General features: G+C 34.4%; 2 protein-coding genes across 3 annotated transcripts; one reads left to right on the plus strand and one right to left on the minus strand.

The window, feature by feature from the left end:
• Window positions 1–813: 813 nt before the first annotated feature.
• Window positions 814–11,651, plus strand: LOC142624300 (uncharacterized). The gene is made up of 8 exons (XM_075797831.1): window positions 814–1,167; window positions 1,266–1,382; window positions 5,622–5,848; window positions 5,936–6,147; window positions 6,271–6,373; window positions 7,710–8,080; window positions 9,006–9,504; window positions 10,240–11,651. Exons 1-8 carry the CDS (start codon window positions 1,005–1,007, stop codon window positions 11,386–11,388), a joined length of 2,841 nt encoding a protein of 946 aa, XP_075653946.1. The 5' UTR covers window positions 814–1,004; the 3' UTR covers window positions 11,389–11,651.
• On the minus strand, window positions 11,630–18,099 carry LOC142624301 (putative glucan 1,3-beta-glucosidase A). 2 transcript variants are annotated; one of them, XM_075797833.1, is made up of 10 exons: window positions 17,871–18,099; window positions 17,656–17,771; window positions 17,418–17,537; window positions 15,751–15,933; window positions 14,925–15,083; window positions 13,894–14,063; window positions 13,647–13,799; window positions 12,399–12,751; window positions 11,929–12,108; window positions 11,630–11,768 (listed from the first exon to the last, which is right to left on the minus strand). In XM_075797833.1, the coding sequence occupies exons 1-10, from the start codon at window positions 17,944–17,946 to the stop codon at window positions 11,683–11,685; spliced, it is 1,596 nt and encodes a 531-aa protein (XP_075653948.1). In that variant the 5' UTR covers window positions 17,947–18,099; the 3' UTR covers window positions 11,630–11,682. The 2 variants fall into 2 exon arrangements, with proteins under 2 accessions (XP_075653948.1, XP_075653947.1); XM_075797832.1 differs by having other exon boundaries at window positions 13,647–13,761; window positions 13,934–14,063; window positions 17,871–18,087.
• Window positions 18,100–24,925: the final 6,826 nt, after the last annotated feature.

Here is a 24,925-nt window from a genome sequence, read left to right on the forward strand (position 1 = left end):
TTACCTCTAGTACTTTTTTAACTGAAGGTCTCCTTTTATTTTATATTCATAATGACAAGTGGTGGTGAATTTTAATCTTCTCCTAGTTAGTGGGTGATATGATAGTTTCTCATTAAAATAAAATAGAATCTAGTTAAAAAAAATATTGAAGATAAGTAAAACCCTGTTATGAAAAGTTTGTAAAAAATATTGTAGACATAGCACTTCGTAAGAAAGAAAACAAATGACTTTTTTTTGACAATTTTTCATATCTACTATAAAATTTGTATTAAAAATTTCTTAAAAAAAGATAATAACAATTGCACTAAAATAACATCCTATTATTGATTTGCAACTTTGCAAGTCAAGGTGTTTACTTTTCCTCTCTTGTTTGGAAGACTAAAAACAATTATGCTAATTCCGATAAAGTTATAAATAATAAAACCATAACCACTAAGTTAGGTGTGGATGTTTAGATGTTGCCCAACAAATTCTAAAGATCAAATTAAAACTCATAAACAAAATCATTTAACATTTCAGCAAAAAAATCAAAATCATTTAACAATCACAGTGGACCCGGTTTGGATTCAAAAGTTCAAAGTTCAAACTTACTCAACAAACATAAAAAAAACGAGCACTAACAGTCTCTAACCGCCATTTAGGCTTTTGGTTCTTTCAGTCTGCAACAAAAAACTACACCAAACAGTCATATGAAGTCTGGTAGTTGAAGCTAGTAGGCAGCTGTAGAATTTAGAAACACATCAAAAAAAAAAAAAAAGTCTCTTTTGAGTTTAGAGAGAGAAACAAACTCTCAAACTATCAAAAAACACCAATTTTTTCTTTAACTAAAAATTGATTCTCTCTCTCTCTCTCTCTCTCTCTCTCTATACCTTCTCTTCAAACTTCTTACCCCAAAAAATGCTTAAGTTATCTTATCAACATCGTCATTCTTATTATCTTCTTGGTTCACTCTTTTTCATGTATGTCTTGTTCCATATCCCATAGACCAACAACACATAGCTCTTATGGGACGCCCCAAACTCACCACCATTTTCACCTCAAACAATCACCAAAGACTTCCTTCTTCTGACCCCACTAGCCAAAACCTTGTCGGCGACAAGTCCGATGCACCCAATGATGGATTCCCTAGTTCTGTTTTCGGGTTTCTACGCCGCCTTATGTCTGGAAGTAAGTGATTTTTCTGGGGTTTCTGTTTTAAGGATTTTTTGGGACTATGGTTTTTGTTTGCTATGTGTTTGTGCTTATGTCTCTTTGAAATTTTGTAGATAAAATTGATGGGGGGTCAAGGACAGAGGCGGAAGAGAAGGTGTACTCTTGGTTATACGCCTTGGCCCAGTCAGATAAGTACGTGGTTTTCGAGTATGTTGGATCCACCGAAAGAGGTGAGAATCTTGTCTTCATATCTTAGTTTTGGAATTGTTGGCATGGTAAATACAATGCCAAAAAAAGTATTTGATATTTCTCTTTAATATTCCCTAGAATTCTTGAATTTCTTCCTATCAAAAAAAAAAAAAAAAAGAATTCTTGAATTTCTTGTTTGAACTTTGTGTGGTACTTTGGTGGTGTTGTTGTTGTTGGCGCACATGCTAGTGTTGTTGAGTCCCATTCTTATGAAAAAGTCTGGTACCACACCCTTGGCCACAACATTGGCCATAATTCGCCTATGTGGCGAGTTGTGGTTAGTGGAGGGGTGACCCACCATCACTCCTCCACCAATCACAACTTGCCACATTGTGGCCAAGGGTGTAGTACCAAAAGTGCTCCATTCTTAAAGATTTAAGCTCTAAAATTGACACAATTAAAAGTTGAGTGGATTAAATTAACACAATTAATAATGTGAGGGACCAGATTGAAATTTGCTTAATAATTTGAGGCTAAATCTGTAATTTAGCTATAAATTTATAATCTATAATAAGATCGTTGTGAAAGTAATTGGAAGCCTTCAAGTCAAATATGAGATTGTACCATTTCTAGAAATTCATCTGACTTTGACTATCAACTAGGCCAACGTTGATACTTGGAGTTAGGGGTGGAAGTATAAAAAAAAAAAAATTATGAAATTTGAAATAAACATCTATTTAGGGTCCGTTTGGGATCCGCTTATTTTGTTGAAACTGAAAACTTTTTACTAAAAGTACTGTAGTAAAAGATAAAAATTGGCTGAAATAGTATAGTGAGACCCATGAATAGTACAAAAGTACAGTGAGGTCTTTTTTAAGAATAATAGCAAAAATAAACTGAATAGTAAAATAAGTTAGTAAAAATAATCCATGCCAAACACACACTTAGGGTCCGTTTGGATACAACTTATTTTGCTGAAAACTGAAAATACTGTAATAAAATAATTTTTAAATGTGTGAATAGTGCCATGGGACTCATTTTTTAATAATTTTTATGAATAAAGTGGTTGTGGGTCTCATGAACAGTGTGTAAACAATGCACTTTATCCCCTAAAAGCTGAAACACGTGTATAAAGAAAAAAAAAAAAAAAAAGAAAAAAAAAAAGAGGAAAACACAAAACGGCAGACGCATGAAAATAATTCCTATCCAAACATATACTTAGTATTAAATTATTAACAAAGATAAAGACACAAAATCACTATTTCTTAAAACATTTCAATGCAAATATTTATAAAAAAAAGAACTTGGCGTGTATCTTTGATGCGTGAGTTTGCTATTGGGTAAGTGTAAAATTATTTTGTTTAAAATTTTTTACCGGGCCAAGTTGTTTGTTTAGAGTAAATTTGGTTGATTGAACTTAATTTTTTCTAGCTTTGTTATTGATAATTTTTGTTGTTGGGTTAATTTTTTTAGGCTTGTTATTGAAGTAGTATAATTTTAACCCAAATAAAAAAATTTGGGGGCAACGTCCATGAATAGCTACTTCCCTGCTAACGACCCTGAGAGTAAAATTTCATATCAAATATGTCTCTATTCCTAGCTTAATGAAGCTTCTTGGAAAGAGGAATAATGTCTAACAAATTGAAGCATTAACGGATGTTGCTAAAGAAAAGCAGTGAGCGTAATGGGGATATCAGTTTTTGACTTTAGTTTTCATGGAACCCCCTCTGGAAATGTGTACGAGTGTGTTCAAACTATTTAGAAGCAGACCTAATAAACTATTCTCTGCTTCATATAGGGCATGAAATATTTATGAAATACCCTCTGCATTACTTGCTCACAAAAAAAAATGGCTCCATCTCTTGCCTGACCACTTTTCTAGTGTACTTGATGAAATCCACTACTTGTTCAAATATGTCAAGAATGTACCTAAATAAATTGGTATTATGCGGTGTTCCCTGTGGCCTGTGGGCTAGGAGTATGAATAAACTGTAGGCATATAGTTTCAAATACCATATGTAGGGACATGGGATTAGGAGTCTACTGGAAATTTTAGTTTGTGTTGTGGCTAACATATTGCAATTAATCTCTATACCATCAATAGTATACTGAAAGGTTTGTGTACAATGGCAAAAATTGAATAGCCACATCTGGTAGAAGTCATCAATAAGTTGGTGTTTAGTGTAAATGTTTCTGCCTGGTTCTAGGGCTTGTCAAGTTTTGCACATAATCTTGTTAGTCTAGAATGCAAGGAACAACAACCAAACCTTAGTCTCAAATTTTTGGGATTGGCTATGTATCTTCAACAGATTAGTCTAGTTTGGCCGCATGAATTCTTTTCTAACATTCTAATTTCTATTCTATTAGAGGTCACAATTTTTTTCCTTCTTCCGCAAGAAAGGTAATGCTAGACTCATTATCTTCTAATACTTATTATAGTCATGGTATTTTCCTACTCTCGGTCTAGGTCAGGATTGTCCTTTGCCTAATTATCTCTCTCAATTTTGAAGAAGAGTGTGCAGGATGACAATCGCAAAATGTGATTAAGGTTTGAACCTGTCACCAATTGGTTTTGTGTCTAGATGCACTGGTTTTAACTACATTGATTAAAATTGGATGGCTTTAGTTATAATGCTATACTGAAAGCAGAAGTTATAACACTGAAGTTGGATGGTTTTAACTACTATTCTGAAAGCTGAAGTTATAATGCTGATTATAAGACTATATTGCAAATGCACCAAGATTTTTTCAGATAACGTTATCTAAAAATTAAAGCAATTTATTTGAAGGGCTGGATCAGCAAAAACGTCCCTAAATTTCAGTTTTCAATAAGTCATGAGAAATCTCAAACTCACTGCCACTACAATTTCCTTAAATCTATGAAATGTGAGATGTAAATAAAAATTTAAAAAGGATTCGTTAGCATTTCCCATATAAAAAATATATGTGAGTTTTGTTAATGAGTGCCTAAGCCCAAGTTAAGAAATTATAAATATTTTATTAAGAGTTGTAATGCACACTTTTCAAAATGAAATTACATTTGGCATGCTTTCTTGATATTTGTGCATAGTTTGACTTATATTATTATTATTATTATTATGTAAAAAAAAAATCATTTCATGGAGTATTAAATACACCTTCTTGATAAGTATAAAATTTCATCGAAAAAAGAAATAAGTAATGCTAGTATCATAATTTTTGTCACAACTTTGCCACTATTTATCTATGTGGCGAGTTGTGAGTGGTGGAGTTATAGACTCACATGAACCTACCACATTTACTCCACTATTTATAATTTGCCACGTGGGTAAGTTGTAATCCTAACATTTTCTTAAAAAAATCGATAAAGGAACCAAAGCACACAGGCCTGGTACTAAGGATCCAACAAAAACATCAAAACTATGGTGCAAATAAAGTACAACTATCTAACAACTCAGCCAATGAATTTAAAATAATAACACCCGAAGCATTTGTCCACTCTAGCAACATCTGGAGGAAAAATAGCTTCAAATCATAAATTGATCTCTTAGTTCCTTCAAAAGTATGAGCATTCTTCTCGCCTCAGATAGCACATAATGCAATTAGAGATCATATTCCAAATCACCGTAGGCTTACGTCTGCTAAACAACCTAAACTTGTTCAACCAGCTAGCTAGGAGATCCATAACAGATCATTTTTTTTTTTTTTTTGAGTAAACATAACAGAACGTGGTGTCACCCAATGAACCCCAAATAAGGAAAATAAAATATTCCGCAACTCTTTAACTACATGGCAATGTAACATTAAATGATCAATCTTCTCCACATCCTTCTTACTCATGCAACACCAATCCAATACACGCGACAGAGTACTAAATGCACCTTAACTTGCGTCCTCAAGGCACTTATTAACTAAGCCTATGTATATTAGTTGAAGTAGAATTTGAAGTTCTCACACTGATGATCTTAAATGATGAAGTAAATAGAAAAGTCATTGTAATACTTTCTCCAAGGAAACTGGAAAGATCGGTAAACAAGCAAAATTTCTTTGTTTATTAACATCTGCATTCATGTACGGCATTATCTACCAAAAATTTCTGTAAGACTTACCCATGTCAAGACAAAGAGGATGGGGATTTCTAAACAAATCTTTTTCTTATTTTTTAATGGAAGGTGATTTTTTTTTAATCTTTTCCTTTTTCACTTTACCTAAATTGTCAAATTTGATCCTATTATTCTACAAAATTTATTGCATTAAATGATACAATGAAATATCTTAGTCTTCCTTTTGCTTTTGTGCAGGCCTGAGCTTCACCGAAGCTGAGAGAAGATTGAAGGAAAATGGCCCAAATGTTCCTCTTGATCATTCTTTTCCAAGCTGGTGGCATCTTCTTTGGAATGCCTTTTTTCATCCTTTTAATATCATTCTTATTGTTTTGTCTGTGGTTGCATACATAACCAGTGACAATCCAAATGGATGCATCATGCTTGTGTTGGTTTTTATTAGTGTCTCCCTGCGATTCTACCAGGTATCTATTTACTTTGTTGAGTTGATTGGTGCCATAAATTTCCATTTCTAAAATGTGGTCTTTACTAACTTTCCATTTGCCTTTCAGGAATATAGCAGTTCAAAAGCAGCTATGAAACTTTCAGAATTAGTTAGATGTCCCGTCAAAGTTCAAAGATGTGCAGGAAGAGTTGTTCAGACTGAATTAACTGTTCAAATTGATCAAAGGGATGTTGTTGCTGGTGATATTGTCATTTTTGAACCTGGGGACCTTTTTCCTGGAGATGTGAGGCTGTTATCTTCAAAACACCTTGTTGTAAGGTATTAGCTGGAAAACTTTATCCTTTCTGTAGATGAGGATTTCTGAGTTCTTTCATTCCATTTCTTCATTTTTTTTCTACAGCCAATTTTAAATCACATGATCACACCCTGCTTCTTGAACAGTCAGTCCTCACTTACAGGGGAGTCCATGACAACAGAAAAAACGGCTGACATCAGAGAAGATCAGAGCACTCCTTTACTAGAATTAAGGAATATTTGCTTCATGGTGGGTATACTTATTACTGTGATTGTTATACACCACACACACACAATCACAGAGTTTCCTGGAATTTTCATAAAAAAAAGATCATTTTTCAATCTTTTCCTTATTCTCTCATTAATTTTACGTAATTAAATTAGACATGATATAATTACTTCGAATGTATGAAAAAAATATTCAAACATAATTATCACATCGTGGAAAACAGGATTTTTTTTCAAGAGGTCTTAAATGTCAACTGAATTTATAGTTTTATACCCCTTACTCAAATATAAGTTGAGTTCAGGACATGGGCTTTTCTGCCTACTTTACTTGAACCCATATTACGTCAATAGCAGTCAAAAGCTACTGATCATCTTGGTAAATTTTTTACTTCACTTGGTGTTTGTGAGAAGCAGATCTGTTTCTCTTTTATGGCTGTAGGAGAACTCTGGTATGATTGTCTTTCCAACACTGGGATAATAAGATATTGCATTGATGAATAAAAAAAAACAAAAAAAAAACCTTGATCAGAATGTTTTAGAGAGGTCTCATCTTGAATTTTTAAAATGCCATCTTTTTTTATGTAGTCTGGATGTCCCAACTTTTCATATCATGTTTTACAGAGTGTTACCGTTTATCCTTTTCTTTCTTCTTCTTCTTCTTCTTCTTCTTCTCTCTCTCTCTCTCTCTCTCTCTCTCTCTCTCTCTCTCTCTCTCTCCCCCCCCCCCCTCTCCCTGCCTAACACTTTTATGTTAAAAACATTATTAAATACTATGTCCACATAAACTAGATACGTAACATCATTCAGCAGCATGTACATTATTTTTCTATATCATGTTTCCAAGCATAACATATAGAAAGACCACTGCATAAATAACTGAAGCTGATGATTATTTATGTGCTTCTAAATTATCATTGTTTTAGGGCTAACCATATCTGAACTTCTTTATTTTCAAGTGTCAACTGGTAAATGAACCTAGGGCTTCATCCGTTCACTTTTAAGAGCATCATCATTACTGAAAAAATCAGAGAGTCATACATAGGGCAATTTACTTTGATACAATAAAGAATTTGATTTTAAAGCAAGGCCTTCTACAATGTTAATGAACCCAAGAACCTAAAATCATAAATCATAAATTTTGGAGGACCCAACTACAAATGGGATTGAAATCTAAAAGATTTTGCTGTTGGACCTGGGCGTAGGGGGTAGATCAGGTAGTATTTTTATCTCTTTTTTTGTCCTTTACATTTTTTTGACAAGTCTGTCTTCTCATCAGGGCTCTTTCATAATTGGTTGCGTATTGGTTATTATGTTTAAATTAGTGAGAGTATAATATTGGTTCTAATAAAATATTTCAGGGAACAAATGTGGTATCAGGTATTGGAACCGGCCTAGTAGTTTCTACTGGATCCAAGACTTACATGAGCACCATGTTTTCAGCCATAGGGAAGAGGAAACCACCGGATGACTTCGAGAATGGTGTCCGCCGCATATCTTATGTGCTTATTGCTGTTATGCTTGTAGTAGTCACAATCATAGTCTTAACTGATTACTTTACATCCCATAATTTGAGCGAAAGTGTTATTTTTGGAATCTCAGTTGCAAGTGCACTGACTCCTCAAATGCTTCCCCTCATTGTTAACACAAGTCTTGCTAAAGGAGCACTTTCCATGGCCAGAGATAGATGTATAGTCAAAAGCATAACTGCTATTCGAGACATGGGATCGATGTAAGTTTAAATTTACTTGACAATTTACTGGAAGATAGTTTCAATACATAAGTACATAAACATGTTTATCTATACAATTCTTGAACTTGCTGCAGTTTATATACAGATGTACATAAACACATATATCTATAAAAATCTTGAACTTAATGCAGAGTCCTGTTGACCCTGAATATCAGAAACCATTTTCTGCATCTTAGAATGCCCTAATTAGTGCCCCTGTCCCTCCCCACTTCATTCCAAACTGGAAAAAGGATCAGAAATTCACAGGAAAAGATTGCATTTATCTTATATATAAATGATCAAATATTTAAGTTCCTTTAAATCTCACCATGATATGTCATGGTTAGTAGATCCGTTAAATTACTGATTGCCCCAAAAACTTAAGCTATTTGGATACGATAAATTTAATCATTTAACCAATACTTCTAACAAGATCAAGTGTACAAAAGCAGTACCATTTGATGTTTTCAGTTATTAAGTAAATTATTGGATGGTGGAACCATATGTTAATTATTAGAGAAAAGAATGTTAGAATTTGACTGGGTTGTAGTGATTGTCTCAGGTTTTATGTTGTCAATACTGAACTAAAATTTTCAATAACCCTAGTTCACATTCTATTAAAGAAAAGTGCTACTAACTCATTTTATCATATTAATAGGTCTATACAAACAATTTGATGGAGGAGGACATACTGTTCCAGTACAACATGAACTAAGTCTGACCAAGCCAGGTGTCAAGCCATTTCCATGAACTTGAAAATGAATAATATTTACAGTTAGATGCTAAACTAGGCAAAGGAGATACCCTTTTGAGTCTTAACCTGGTTCCTATCATCCATTTTGTAATTGCTAATTCATCAACATTTTCATTTTGAGATTACAACATTTTATGTCCCTTTTTTCATCCATTTCCTCTTTTTGTTCAGGGATGTCTTATGCATTGATAAGACAGGTACACTTACCATGAACCGTGCAATCATGGTTAATCATCTTGACAGCCAGGGTTTACCCAAAGAAAAGGTTCTACGGTTTGCGTTCCTTAACTCCTACTTCAAGACTGACCAGAAGTATCCTCTGGATGATGCAATTTTGGCATATGTATATACAAATGGGTACAGGTTCCAGCCATCCAAGTGGAGCAAGATAGATGAGATCCCATTTGATTTCATAAGAAGAAGAGTTTCTGTTATTTTGGAAACAGAGTCATATGTAGAAGATAGAGATCATCAATTCCTCAAACGATTCATGGTAACAAAAGGTGCACTGGAAGAAGTAATGAAAGTTTGTTCTTTCATTGAGCATGTTGACAGTGGTGCAATTTCAACTTTATCCTCAGAAGACTATCAGAGGATTCTAAGTATGGCAGAAGAAGTAAGCAATGAGGGATTAAGGACTATAGGAGTAGCAATAAAGAGGCTGAAACTGGTGCGTCAGGATCTCTCTCTGTCTCTCCTGTGTTCTAAAATATTTAATTCTATCCAACCGAGTTTGAAAAATCTTATAGCTTCTGCTTGCTTTATATATTCAAAACGTTCCTTTTCCTTTGTTGCCTGATGTGACGTCATATTGCTGGTAAAAAACAATAAGTGGCACACTAAACGAACTACCAAATACTAATTTCTTCCTATTTGAGTTTCTGAAATTGGAAGTCCTTGGACTTGGTTTTAACCAAAACTAATACACTGTAGACAGAAAACATTGTATAGCAATCAGCTCAGCTGAGTTTGAACTAATTACAGTTCCAAGGTACATCTGAACTACAAAGTCACGTATAATAGGAGTGTTCAAGTTCAATAGTTACTAACTACCTAGTTGATGCAGCCCAAGAAAATTTCTTCATATTATTTCTAGCAGAAGTAAAAGGTATAAAAGATCTTCCTTTATTTCAGGGAGCTTCAAGTACAAAATTCCATCGGTATATTTGCACAGTTGTGTGTGATGTGTATGCATGAGTATACAGGAACTCCTCATAAAAACCCCCCTATGATTTGATCCTTTACCATTTATAACATAGTGTGTTAAGAGTTCTAGCGAATCATATTTGTAATTAGTGTTTCTTGTCATTCTGCAAACTGTGGGAGAGTGAGATTGATAGCCACTACAGAAGAATTGAGTCAGCTTAAAAAGTATTTACTCATAGTTCTATTTCTAATTTTGCAGCAAAACAGTAATGGAAGCATGGCCAATGATGAGGCTTTTGAATCGGACATGGTGTTCCTCGGCCTTGTAACTTTCTTTGACCCACCTAAGGACTCAGCAAAGCAAGCTTTGTGGCTGTTGGCTGAGAAGGGGGTGAAAGCAAAGGTATTAACAGGTGATTCACTCTCCCTTGCGATAAGGGTTTGCAAGGAAGTAGGCATCAAAACAACCCATGTAATTACTGGACCCGAGCTTGAGCTACTCAGCCAGGAATCCTTCCATGAGACTGTTAAACAAGCAACGGTACTAGCTAGGCTTACTCCAACTCAGAAACTCCGAGTAGTACAGTCATTGCAGACGGCTGGCAAGCATGTTGTTGGGTTTTTAGGAGATGGTGTAAATGACTCCCTGGCATTGGATGCTGCCAATGTAGGTATATCAGTTGACTCAGGAGTATCAGTTGCAAAAGACTTTGCTGACATTATCTTACTAGAGAAAGACCTCAATGTCCTTGTTGCCGGAGTTGAGCAGGGTCGGCTTACTTTTGGGAATACTATGAAGTACTTAAAAATGTCAGTTATTGCCAATGTAGGAAGTGTTATTTCACTCCTAATAGCAACCCTGGTCCTTCAGTATGAGCCTCTGAGTCCAAAACAGCTTCTTACGCAAAACTTTTTGTATAGTGTGGGTCAAATTGCTATCCCGTGGGACAAGATGGAAGAAGATTATGTGAAAACCCCACAAAGATGGTCCAGGAAAGGCTTACCTTTGTTCATATTATGGAACGGGCCCGTGTGTACTATTTGTGATGTAGCCACTCTCGTGTTCCTTTATTTCTATTACCATGCTACCGATCTAGAAGATGACAAATTCTTTCATTCTGCTTGGTTTATCGAAGGGCTTCTTATGCAAACTTTAATTATCCACTTGATCCGGACAGAGAAAATTCCCTTCATTCAGGAGGTTGCCTCATGGCCTGTGATCTGTTCAACGGTTGTGATTTCGGCCATCGGCATTGCAATTCTTTACACACCAATTGGGGAAGTCATGGGATTCGTTTATCTGCCTTTATCATATTTTGGATTTCTGGTTGTTCTTTTTGTAGGATACTTTTCGGTTGGTCAGGTGGTCAAGAGACTCTACATTTTTGTTTACAAAAGATGGCTTTAGATAACAGAATGAATTGACATGAGAAAGTGCATTTGCACAAAAGGCTACTAGGAATGCGAGATTAGGAAGAAAATTTTCCTCTGAATATTATTGAGTGTAACACATATAGCCTTGAAGTTTTTACAGTATCATCTACAAATTCTGTAGATTCTTTCTGCTATAGCAATATTATTGCACTTTGCAATTTTGTAAAAGAACATGAATGTGATGGTTGAGAAGCCAAAAATCAAAGAAATGCCGCATGGTAGAATCTTCCTCTTCAATGGTAGGTCATGATGCAACTTAGTTGTGACTTCACAATAAAGAATGCATGCAGAACCAGGCACATGTCAACCCAAGCAACATTAAACTGTTGAAAATTTTCTTGTTGGGTGAATCACCTGCACAAATATATAGACTTCATACGATACCTTAAAACTGACTTGCTTGTAACAGCAAATGTAAGAAGTAATTAAGGAACTTAGATTCACTACCAAGATTTGTGCATTTTATGCATTTTGTGCATGCAAGACAAAAACCAGACGAGCCAAGAGTATTTACCTAGTTGGAGATAATTGTTCCTTATGTTCCATTCAAAATCCCAGTGCATTCTGTCATTTTTTAGCGTCCAATATGCCCATCCAAAAGAAGCTGAATCATAAACCTCCAACTGGGCCTTCCCAAACTCTTGGTAATCTGTCGGAGACCCATTCGTCACATTCCATTCATTCACCCATTCCCCTGAAATCAATCCACTTTCAAGATACTAAGAAACAATAGTATTTGTGCCAGAAGAAACTAGGGAAACTAGGGTTTCAAATTCAGAATATTAACAAAGACAAAGAAACAATAGTTGTCCTCTCTATGCACAAAAAATTTCAATTAATTTTAGTTTGTTTTGACCTACATATTAAGAAAGAAAAGGTTCATTTTGAAATTGATATGATGATATCTGAATTCAAAATTTGATGTGTAGCACCTCTAAGTAGAGTAGTGCTTAATAAAAGACAGAACGCAGACTTTTGACTTACCAATAAAAACAAGTGGACCATTTGTGCTATTGAGGGCCTGTAATTGGTCTTCCCTGCTCTTGTATATGAATTGTATATTATCCACAGCGCTCATATTAACATAGAAAGGGTCAAAGAGATTGTAGAAATGCAAATCCACCACTATGTTGTGAGAGCCTATGTTAGCCTGATAAAGTTCCAAGGGATCTGCATTGCCAATTCTTTGGCAAATTATTACATGAGCCGTTGATGAGTACTTTCGAACAATTTGGTAGCCTTGTTTGTAATATGAAACTAAAGTATCCAATGGAACTGTGGCTGCTGATGGTTCATTTAAGAGCTCAATTCCTAGTAATGCTGGATGTTTTGCATACCTGCAAATGAAAGAAGCCATATTTTATGGTAAATTCAGAGGGGCTGAACTATCCTTAAGGTGTCATAAAATTACAAGGTGAAAAACATAGAGATTCTTCAACTGGAAATTTTACCATCGTTCAACAAATCATATTACAGAATAATACCTCACAACTCTCTCAGTGTGTGTGTGTGTGTGTTTGAAAGAGAGTGGCGGGGAGGCACAGAAAAGAAAATATATGAGGGAAACATATGCATCATGCTTTGTGAAGCCTTCAATGATGGCTTTCATGAGAGCGTAGTAGCCGCAAGTGCTAGTCAGAAATATATAAAGTATGTTGTAACTGGGAGAGTTTCCTCCAAGAGCAGCAAGAACCTGGGTAAATCTTTTAGTCGAATGAACATGATACTTTAATGTCACAATTAGTAAAATGCTTTGTTTGCTATCAGTTCACCAAAATAAATTCTTTATGTTCATCTTCATTATATGCCAATGATATGACTAAATGGAGTTCTGTTGATTATCATACTCTATTGTTTCAAGAATTTTATTGATAGAATTCCCTTTTCTGATTTCAATATACAAACCTGGTTCTATATTTTTAAACGTTATTCTGGTGATAAATCCCTTTTAAGTAATTGATTCCCCCCCCCCCCCACACCCCCCCAAAAAAAAAAAAAAAAAACTTCTTTTAAAGTTGACCCATTTCAACCCCATCAACTAATCATCCCCATAAAACTAATATGATTACTAGATAAAATAACATTTCAATAAAAGCATGTAAGCTTTTAATGCTCAACACCAACCATAAAAAATCTGACACTTTTGATAGATATTTAAAAGAACAAGCGGAGAACTCTGAACAATGACTATATCTTAACAATCCAATAATTTGAGCAGACTGCAGAATATACCTGGAAGCTAGAAAGTCTATAACATCCAATGTTTGAGAGATGTAATCTGGAGAAGGCCAGCCTGTAAAACCATCTCGACTAGCACTATGTTCCATCCCATTTTGGGAGCCAGGAGCTGCATGAAGGTCGATTATGCACTTAATGTTATAGGCTCTGCACCAAAAATTTTCAGGCACAATATCAGAAGGAAATGCTAAGTTCTGAAGTGTCACCAATCAGAACAGAATAAGGTGAAAGCAAGACCTACTGTGCCCATGAGAATGCATTATCCAGGGCTTCCAGAGTACCTCCAATAAATGGAGCAGGAGGATTAGGATCAGAAGCAATCCACCAGCCAACTGGGATCCTCACAGTATTTATTCCATGTCTATACAAAAAATGGAAATCTTCGGTAGTGATAAAAGTGTTTCTATGTCTCTGCATTTTCAAAAGGTTGATAAATTAATAAGACAAGAAGAAGATAACACTAGAGGAATCTTTAACTATATTTTTTTATTGGTAATTTATGCACGCACCCAGTGGGTCTCTTACCCACAACCTCACCTTCCACCTAACACTTGCAAGGGGAGGAGATGCTAGCTAGCTCATTGGCTTGAAAGAATATATAACTCTCATCTAGAAAATATTTCAGTCTTATAATAAATTAAAACCAAGAGATTGTTCTCAAGGGGCTTTATATGGCTCATGGATATATAAAATCTTTTTCATACCTATCCAAAGTAAAATAAGAATGCTAATTAAAGCATCCTAAATACATCACATGGCCATGCTCATTTGCTAGATAAGTGCAGACAAAGATTTGGAGATAAACACATGGCTAACACAAAAAGAGTTGATTGCTAAACATTTACTAAAAGTCTTTCTTATGCATTTTACTTTCAGTAATACTTACCAATCCAAAATGCTGTTGTAGTGTCAGAAAATGCTATTATGAATATTTAAGCTGTTAAATTTTATCTCACCCCTTTACTACCACTATTCATTAGTTCTCATTACATTAGTCAAATAGAAAAAAAAAAAAAAAAAAAAAAAATATATATATATATATATATATATATATATATATATATACTGTGTGTGAAAATAAGCCAGTGCTAAATACCCCTGGCTTTTTAATTTTAATCTCTACCTTTTGGATCTTGACATCTTTGCAGATTACCTAAGTTTATGAGAATACCCAGATAAATTAATATAGAGGGTGCCTTTCCACCTGGTATACTGGTTGAAAAGATTTTTAAGAAAAGAAACAAATAGGTGTTGCAGAAGATATGGAGTTACCTGAAGAACCTTTTTGGCATCATTGTGTCCATATCCGTTTGCAAGCTGGTAATCTCCATGCAAGCTATTTGCTACAATCATCATCTCAAATGTGGCTTCATTATCATCCCATCCCGGCGTCCCTGGATAGTCTCCGGTGAGCTGATTTCCTATTGTAGCCTAAAGAAGGGAGTATATGCTATCACGTTTCTATAAATAATAATTTTTAACATCCTATGAAGAGGCAATTGCACGATGACATAATCTCAAATGCAGCAGGTTTAGTGTTGACACAGTGGTGCACATGACATGGTTTAAAAGTATTTGATGGCTACAAGCCAATTAAAGCCTAATTATGACCACCAGATTATCTCAAACTTTTTATGAGCACAACTTGACAAAGTCCTCTGAATCTTCAATAAGTGCGCCAAAGTATATAAATAGAGTTGATATATGAATATATGACTATCGTGAAAAATAATTGCATTATTTCTGATTCTCATTGTCCCTGATTTATATTTTTATTAATTAAGCAGAAACTTTTGCACAATTTTATTGTTATTAATGGTTTAAATTTATTTACAACTTCCCTATCAGTTGATAAATCATTCTCAAATCCAAATGACTGTTGGACCCCAAAATGAGAGATTTTGGAAACTGATTCACAGAGGAAAAAAATATGGTATGGCTGAAGATGTTTAACACTATGCTCCAATCGGTAATGGAACATTCACACTGCAAGCTAACAAGCATGCCTGCACATCATTTTTTGCTACAAATGCAATGCAGAAAATGTGGGTACTTTTGAATCTTTTCCTAAACACACAAAGCAGGTGAAAAATTATACCTGCAAATAAGCCCCACTCTTGACTTTGATGTGAACTCTACTGTTATTCCTTTCAATGAAAAATGTTTCTGACGTGGAAGGTGATTCTGCAGTTGCAGAGATATAGCAACCTACTCCATCACATGTTAGAAATTGGCCTTGGGAGGTGTGAAACTGAAATTCTGATTCTGAAACTCTCCATAACTGTAGGAGGATAAAGTAGAGAGAAAACTTCATCAGGAGCACTTCTCGTATTGAATCCACAAACTAATTAATGAGGTTATGATAATTAGTTCAGAACATCAAAAGAGGCTGTCATGTTCATTCAGTTATACATAAAAGACAAAACATTACTTCTTAGCCTCCAAGCAATGATAAATGAATATAAGATTATTTCAATGAAGCTGAACTAGTAATGACAGTTGCTTGATACAACTAGTAGGGACCTCAAAATTCAATTATTCCACCATCTCTCAACAGGCACATTATTGTGTTACTCCTGGGAGCAGTTATCCATGAAATTTTTACTTCCCATTCCTCAAAATAAAGAAAAAAAAATAAAAGAAAAATAAAGGGAGAAAATAAAACCCTAGAAAAGCCCAATTCTATCCATACATCTCTAAATAACAAATGTCCATGCAAAGATAAACTTTTTTATGTATTGGGTTGACACCAGCAACTCATAGTACTAATCACTGTAAAACATGAAAATCTGACCTTATTTTATTATTATTTTTCTTATTCTTGGTAACTTGTCCCATTCACTCTGCAGGAAAATATGTTCCAGTAAAATTTCATCCCCACAACAAACGAGATAGTTGGGATAAGGTTTTTTTGCCCATTTTGATCTGAGAAATGATTCCATAGCCTCATCCAAATTTTTTGGATTGTTAAACACAAAAGCAAGAATACAACTCTTCATTCTCACTTCATAAAGTATATGACTCTTGTTTAGCAAGCTGCAGATGAAAAATCAGAGACATAGGCTTCCATTCCCTCATTCCTTAAACTAAAATTTTGTCTCGCTTTCGTTCTATATCTATATCTTTAAAGTCATTATTTTTCTTTCCAAGTCAAGACAAATATTGCCTATGTGCAGCCCCCAGTCTTACTTCAGTGATTTTTAAAACTTTCCTCATCTTGTAATGTTTCATGCAAAAAGACTGGTTAAGTAACTTATTATGCATAAGTTATCCTAACTAGATTCTGTATCTAAAACATCAATTAGGTCCAGCTTTGAACAAGTTCACATTATATTCAAGTCTCACACAAAGATTGAACTCAAGGAATTCAAACAAAGGAAAATTTTACACAATTAGCATTGATACTTTAGGGAGAAGAAAAATTATAAGAAAATGGAGAAGAAAAATATATATAGATAATTCACTGAATAAATCAACATAAAAAGTTCCTTCAACTAAATAGGACTAAAAAACAATTCGTTAGAATATTAGTTCAATGATTAAATTCCCAATTTCTTGACAACTTAAACCATTGGGACAATTGGGAGAGTCTGTGTCTCACTCGAGGGGGAGTGTTAGAATAATAGTTAAATGATTAAATCATCCTATCCAGACAGCTGAAGCTTCTGGGATTAGTAGCAGTTTTATCACAATTAAAAAACACCAATATATATCAGAGCCAATAGAAAATCACATGCACCAAACAATGTGATCGGTGCATCTCACCTTAAAGCTTTCCCACGAAGATGCAACATCTCTGCTAACTGTAACATCCATACCTCCTCCATTCTCTGCAGACACAAACTTCTGCAATGTCACTGACTTAAATTGTACCTCTGTTCCATCCTGCATTGCCATTCCAAGAAATGGGTCAGCCAAATCAGCCATAAAGAACCCAGAATATATCCAAGAGGACCAAGACTCATAAACCCAAAAAAAAAAAAAACTTGGATAAGAAACTCACAAGCATGTCTCCATTGGGAATGCCATCAAACAGTGACGGCTTAATCCAACCTTCCACAACCAGCCACCCTCCCAAGTTCACTGCTTTAACTTTAGAATCCCCACGTAATCCCTCCACTTAAGCAACCAACAGATGCAACATAAGAAAAACCAGTCTCAATTCTCAAGAAACAATCAGAGAATCCAAGAAATTGAAGTTAATGGATTTGAGCATACCTGAGTATCCCTTAGAGAAGTTGAGCCAACAACACAGTAGAAATGCACATACCCATTTGCTAAAAGTGAGTTCCATGAAGAATGCAGGCCCCCCCACCCCAAAAAGGTTCAAGAAAGGTAAAATATAGTATCCATTGGCTACCCAATAAAGAATGAAAAGATTATTCAAATTCCAAGCTCTCCCCAACACCCCCACATGGAAGAATCTCAGTAATTCCTCCCTTATTACTCAATTAATACCAAATTCAGCCTTGTAAACAAGCACAAAGTATACCTTTTTTCGATACCCCATTAACTAATATTTTGTTGAAAGTTGAAACTTTTGTCCAAAGGCAAAACAAAACAATACCCATTAAAATAAGAGCAGAAGTAAACAACAATCTTTTAGAGTACAAAAGAAAGAAAAGAGTGTGGCGGCAAAAGTGTTGACATGCAGTAGTCGTGAAAATTGGAAAACGAAGAAAGAGCAAAAAAACGTGACTTTTGGTTTTGGATGTTGGAGATTTTTGAAGGCATTTTGGTGGGTTTATTTTCGTTTTAATTGGTTGATTGGAGAAAGGTAGGAAATGGTTAAAAAAAATAATAAAAAAAACTAAAAAGCCAAGAGGTATATGTGAGCTTTTGAGCAAGGTATGGATGGGGAAAGAGGTGATCAAACTGAAGAGGTGGTTCCACCACCTTATCTAGACTTCCATGCGATTTGTTCGTTTGTTGGTTTTGTTTAAGCTCGTGGATGATCAGCTTCAAGTGGGAGAGATGTAGTTTGTTTCTTTTCTTTTTCGAGGTTACCTTCTTCTACGTTTGCAGAAAAAGGTTCAATTGAACTAACTCACTGTGAAATGTGAATTGGAAGCTGCAGTTCGGCCTAACCATGATAATTGAAGATGATTTTCTATACTCTCTTTATTGATTGTTTTAATTAGATTTTCAAATGTTTCTAGAGTCTCCTTTTGTATTTTTGTATTTTTTTTTTTTTTGAGAGAGAGGTTTTTTTTGTTCTTTTAATTCTGAAAATATGTATAATTTTTATAACTATTGAATAAGTATCACTACGTGAGTTGAGCTCTTCCTCCGAAGGATGATTCAAATAAATGCATTTCATACTAAGTAATTTGTAATTCTTTTTAAATATAAAAATTTCTATGTGAAAAAATATGAGTCGATCTAGTCCAACTTGACTTATCAAACTATTTTCAACCCGCTTTAAAGAACACTTTTAATGCAAACACAAATCGACCCAAACCGAACCCAACTCAACTTGTTTGAACCATCTACTTGCTATAGTTGGATCAAAGGGAATTAAGATCAGTGCTATTGCACTTTGCAATACCTTCTTAACAGATCAGATCAAAAGTTAAATAATTAACTTTTTATATCAACCATTGGATCAAGGAAGTTAAAAAAGTAAAAAAAAGTTGAAAGTTAAAAAAGAGTTAAGAATTTTGAAAAAGTGAATAATGTAAGAGAAATTCCATGGTAGCTATTGCACCGGATCTTAAATCCAACCAAGGGTTTATCATGTCTGAGACAGGAAAGAGAAAGTATAATGGTAAAACTTTTGTGCCATTGTTATTGCAAGTGGCCTACTTTGAAAGGTGAATAAAAAGTGATTTATCCATGAGAAAATAATAATATTAAGACACACCTAACTACACACTCAAACTTACAACATACTTAAGTAAGTAACCATGTGATTGGTGCACTTAATTTTTTTTCTTCTAGCAAGTATCGTGGTGGTTTCGTTTGTGAGTACTTAATTCCAATTACAAGTTGACACTCAAGCATATTGTGAAATTAAGTATGAGTTTAGGTGTGTCTATAAGAGATGTGAAAATGATTGTCTATAACTTACAATCAATCACTTCAATAAGTGGTGGTAAAATTTGTGATTGGAGAAGAACAATTAAGAATCAATAAACACCTCTTATGTAATCTATAATCTAATTATCAATTTATATCTATAGATATATCTAAAAGCTAAAACGTATTATTTATTGTTGTTACGTTCCAGTTAAGCTACATCAGCATCCACGTTACTATTCTTTTTTCTTTTCAATTTTCCTATAATTTTTTTAACATTCACTTCTTCCTTTTTTAATGTTTACACTTTCTCTAACCATTCTCCATCCATTATATTTTCATTTCCCCATTACCCTCTACTTTAATATCACTATTCATCTTTCTTTTTATCTTCCCTTATTTTGTCTCTTCTTATTCACACCCTCTTACTATAAATTTGCCATCCTCTCTTCCATTCTTTGCATAGTTTTCCCTAACAAAAAGGTTATCTCTCTCTCTCTCTCTCTCTCTCTCTCTCTCTCTCTCTCTCAATATTTTTGGTGGATTTTTTTAAAAAAATTTTCTTTCATCTCTGCTTTGGTTTATAAATTTTTGTATTTTTAAGAACTCTAATTTAGGTTGATGAGATTTATTTTTGTGTTTTAAGTTTTTTTTTTTTTTGTTCTCTTTGATTGTTAAAAAATAATATTATTGTATTACATAGCATGATTTGGATAATTTAATTAGTGTTTATTGTTATATTTTATTTTTTTTTTACTTTTTTTTTTCCTTCTCATCTTATTTTATTCAACATTGAAATAAGATGGGATCCTCCATATCATTAAATAATTTATATTTTCCCATTTATGGTTATCAATAAGAAATAAATATCATGGATGATTTAGATAGGTATAGATATAGTTACAGTAGTGGTATGTCAACAAAAAAATTCCCTTTCTGGATTTTCAAGGAAATATGAAAGACATTTCTCTAGTTTGATCTTAATCAATTAAGACATCCATCCTTCTAAAAAAATTAGACATCCATAATATCTTAACGAAGTAGTAATGAGCCTTATATTTTTTTAATGTATGAAGTGGTTAGATTAATGTTATGTCAAAGTAAAAAAAAAAAAAATTAAAATTAAAATTAAAATTAAAAAAACCAAGGAAATATGAAAGGTCTTAAAAAAAGAAAAGGAAATGGTGACTAATTGTAGAAATATGATTGTTTTAATTACCATTTTTATAGATTTCATTATTTAGTTTTAAATATCTAAATTAAAATAGATAAATATATAAATGCAAAATTATATGTAAAGTTATAACAGCACAAGATAAATATGTATAGATAATATATATATATATATATATATATATATATATATATATTTATTGGTTTTTGATTATTCATGAATCATTATTTCATTGTTTACTTATAAATATCTAAATTAAAGTTTTTTTTATAGAAAAATATAATTAAAATAGATGAATATATAAAGGTAAAATTATATAAAAAGTTAAAACTACCCAAGATGAACGTTTAACCACTAGTAGATATGTGTTTTTTGAAAACTAAAAGTATGCTTGATTGCTCTAATTGGAACTATATAACTATGCAAATATTGTTGCAAGTGGTTCCATCATTTGCAAATTATCAAGCTTTGGTAGTTGTGGGGACCAAAATTGACCCTCAGCCCAACAAGTGTGAGTGATGGGCCAACAGACCTACAATAATAGATTTGTTAGAGAATGAACTTAACAGGTGAAGGTTTAATGAATTAAGTATAAGTCACAATGGATTAGTTTAGTGCTATAGAGATTGAGAAGTACGATTTTGAAGAGAAAAACAATCCTCGGTCAAATCCAAGGAAGGTGTGTTCTTATATCAATTTCAGACTTTCATGAATACACAAAGTTCTTAGTATATAGAGTTCTTCTTTTTCCCCCATTTTTTTCCGACCTCTATTTTTCATGGAATTCCTTCCCTTATATACTCATTTCCCTCTTTCCCATCTTGGCCCTCCACTTATTGATCAAGTAAGTGATCTCTTAGATGCTTGTCCCATCAAAACCTTCTTGAAATCTTTGTGTAGCTGTAAGAATGAATATCACTGTTCAGATATCATTTCCACATAAACGTGGTCAGTTGGTTAGGTGCAGAGCATTCAATATGGTGGTAGTAGCTTTCCTCTGAGATGTTTCCTAGTTCTCTGTTGACTCATCTTTTTTAAGCTTATTCTCCTAAGCATGGTTGCCTTCTGCCCAGTATTCACTGGGCGGTCAGGCTCTAGACCCCTGTTCTGTTTTCTAAGGAAGTTTGGCTCATCAGGCAACATTACCTATTTGTTGTCATCAGCCCTCATCCTTGGCCCACTAACCTACTTGCCCTTATTAGTGCTTGGTTGTCCTCGGGCTCCTGGGCGTCCTTGGGCATGGCCCAAGGCCCAATACCCTTACTCAGTTCTCTTATCCCCACAATAGCCCCTTGAAACTCCAGTCTTTCTCTCCTCTGAGAAAAGTGAGGTTTCGATTTTCTGTTGTTGCGTTTCTCACGTTCATATAACCTCCCCATGTGTGAGCATCATTTCACCGACAATGAGCACATTCCTGACGCTTCGTCATATAGGACACTTCAACAATTACTTTGCACGACGCCCTGTCCCTCATGTTCTACGGTGTGATTTCAATTCTACAGTAGAGGTTTTTCATAGGGATTCGAGTGTGAACTTTCCCGCTCACCCTCTTGTCCTATATAAAATGCTCGGAGAATCCAAATCCTCCATTTTTTGAATCCTCAAACTCTCAAGAAACGGTCCGAGGTGCTCTTTCCCTATACTTTTGTAAGTACCCTTTAGCCCACATATTGATTATTAGGACCCTTTCTTCCTCAACCTCTTATTTTTTACTTCATTCTTCTAACACTTTTTACTCACTTCCTTAATGGGTAGGTTTGCTAGTTTGGTAGATACCCCTGAGGTCATAGAAAACCTTAAGGCCCAGTATAATATACAACCTAGGGTCTCTATTCGGCATTGCCTTCAAGGAGAATGGCATGCTCTAAGATCAGAGAGAGAAGTGGTGATCCCTATGATCACCTTCATAAAGTGAGGGATGAGGATCTCTATGGGTAGAGTGACTAGGGATTTCTTGATTGCCCATAGACTTTGCCCGACCTAGTGTTCCCCAAACGTATTTAGGATACTAGGTAGTGTGGACACCCTCAATGAAAAGATGGGCGTAAATCTCATCCATCATGATGTTAACTGGGTATATAATTGTCAACTCCTTAAGAGTATGGGATACTATTTTAAAACTAGGGTCTCGGAAGTTAGACTCATCTCGTGTCTTCCCGAATCTAACAAGGGCATGAACCAAGATTTCCTGATTATTTCGGGTGAATGGCATAATGAACTTTATTTTCTGACACGAGAGGGGAAACTAGGTGGGGTACTTTAGGCTTAAGCTCCTTGTATTAACACTGAACATTTTTACCTCATAATCTCTTATTCCACTTCTTGTAATATGAAAAATTACTTCTCTCTATTTAACAAACTTCCTTTCTAACGACACTTTTGTTTCTGGGATTTTTGCAGACAAAAACTTCACAACCCCCAATTTCAATTTCGTCAACGAACCCAATTTGACGAGGATACTCAAGTCCAAGATCTTTCTCCACATGGACGGATAGTTACGGGCCGCCCACGTCATCCTTAGGTATAAGCCAATCTCCACCAATTTCTGGGCTCCTAAGTACATCAGAAAGGTGAAAGATCCTTGACTGCACCAAATCAACATCGCAATATTCGGCTTCCTCGGTGGCCTTCCCCTTGCTGGTACCTAGCAAGTTGAGCTTCCTATTCAATGAACTTCTAGGGAAGAAGCAACCTCTTCACACCAAGTTCCCAAGGAAGCGATGACCAAAGTAATAGAGGTTGTAGATTCCGACGAGGATTCCAACAAGACTTTGGAGTTTTTGATCAGTCCTTCCCTACAACAATATGTATAATGCAATAGGATAATATTTAATAATCAATGAGAATAAAAAAGATAACAACTTAAAACACAAAACTAAAACACATCAACCCAAAGTAGAATTCTAATTAATACAAAAATTCATCAATCTAAAGTATGGATACAATAAAAAGAAAAAATCAAACAAAAAATAAAAAACAAATAGAGAGAGAGAGAGAGAGAGAGCGCGCGCGAAGTAACCTTTTTGTGTGAAACAACTATCCATAGAATGGAAAAGAAAATGTCAAATTTATATATAGTAAGATGTTGAGAAAAAGAAAAGTCAAAATAAATGAAAATAAAAGGGTAGAGAGAGAATGATATTAAGGTAGAAAATAGTGGGGAGATGAAAAGGTAAAACGGAGAGAAAGTTTTGGAAAACTAATAATAAAAATAATGGTTAAAAGATATTTTAAATATTAAATAACAGAGACACTTTTGGTCAAAGTTTGCCGATCTAAATCTAGAAACCCAACACTATCAAATAGAGGGATTGACAAAAGCGACGGCATTTGTGGTCTCTTGGAAAGCACATTGTCATAAGCGAGATCCAGTGGCAAGAAACATCAAAGCTTTTGAGGCTAAACTTCTTGCTTCCAGCCCAAGACTAAGCTATCTGAACTTTGAACTCCTTTGCATGGCAGTGACTGTTGGGTGCTTGATGCTTCATTGGGCGAAAATGGCCTACTACCACGATTTAGCAGAAAAATTAGCAATCTACCCTTGTTTTGGAAATATGTAGGGATGTACCACCTTTTTGAAACTTGAGTTTGTGAAACTCGAGTTTGTGAAACTCGAGTTTGTGAAACTCGAGTTTGTGAAACTTGAGTTCATGAAACTCGAGTTCCAGAATCTCAAGTTCTTTGAAAAAATATGCTTCAAATTTGCCGAAAAATTTCTTACGGTACTCGAGTTCATAGAACTCGAGTACCATTGAAAACTCGATTTCGCCAAACTCAAGTACCCAAAAAGTTGTAGAGATCTCTACGTATTTTGCAATACAGTTTGCAAAAATGTGCTATTTGGCTTTTTTCGCCTGCTTTGTCGTCCTTGCTTATGGAAAGTATCAGTAAGCATAACTATGGAGTATATAGCTTCCCTTTTAAAAGAATTTTTCTTTTCTATAAGTTATCAACAAACACAAGTTTTTTAGCAAAGTCTTATACATGAACGTTCTTTTCATAATAATAAGTGATTTGTGATAAATTATTGACTGTCTCAAAAGTTTAAGTTTTTGAAAAATGATAAATTTAATAATTTAAT

Source organism: Castanea sativa, chromosome 2, assembly GCF_040712315.1.
Source record: "Castanea sativa cultivar Marrone di Chiusa Pesio chromosome 2, ASM4071231v1".
In the NCBI taxonomy this organism is placed as follows: Eukaryota; Viridiplantae; Streptophyta; class Magnoliopsida; order Fagales; family Fagaceae; genus Castanea; species Castanea sativa.

Excerpts from the sequence above, each read along its gene's own strand:
- LOC142624300 (XM_075797831.1), top strand. The coding sequence starts at position 1,005 with ATGGGACGCCCCAAACTCACCACCATTTTCACCTCAAACAATCACCAA. Across the intron at positions 5,849-5,935 it reads TCTCCCTGCGATTCTACCAG|GAATATAGCAGTTCAAAAGC; the intron begins GTATCTATTTAC and ends TTTGCCTTTCAG. Across the intron at positions 9,505-10,239 it reads CAATAAAGAGGCTGAAACTG|CAAAACAGTAATGGAAGCAT; the intron begins GTGCGTCAGGAT and ends CTAATTTTGCAG.
- LOC142624301 (XM_075797833.1), bottom strand. The coding sequence starts at position 17,946 with ATGGAACTCACTTTTAGCAAATGGGTATGTGCATTTCTACTGTGTTGT. Across the intron at positions 17,538-17,655 it reads TTCCCAATGGAGACATGCTT|GATGGAACAGAGGTACAATT; the intron begins GTGAGTTTCTTA and ends ATGGCAATGCAG. Across the intron at positions 11,769-11,928 it reads GAACAATTATCTCCAACTAG|GTGATTCACCCAACAAGAAA; the intron begins GTAAATACTCTT and ends ATATTTGTGCAG.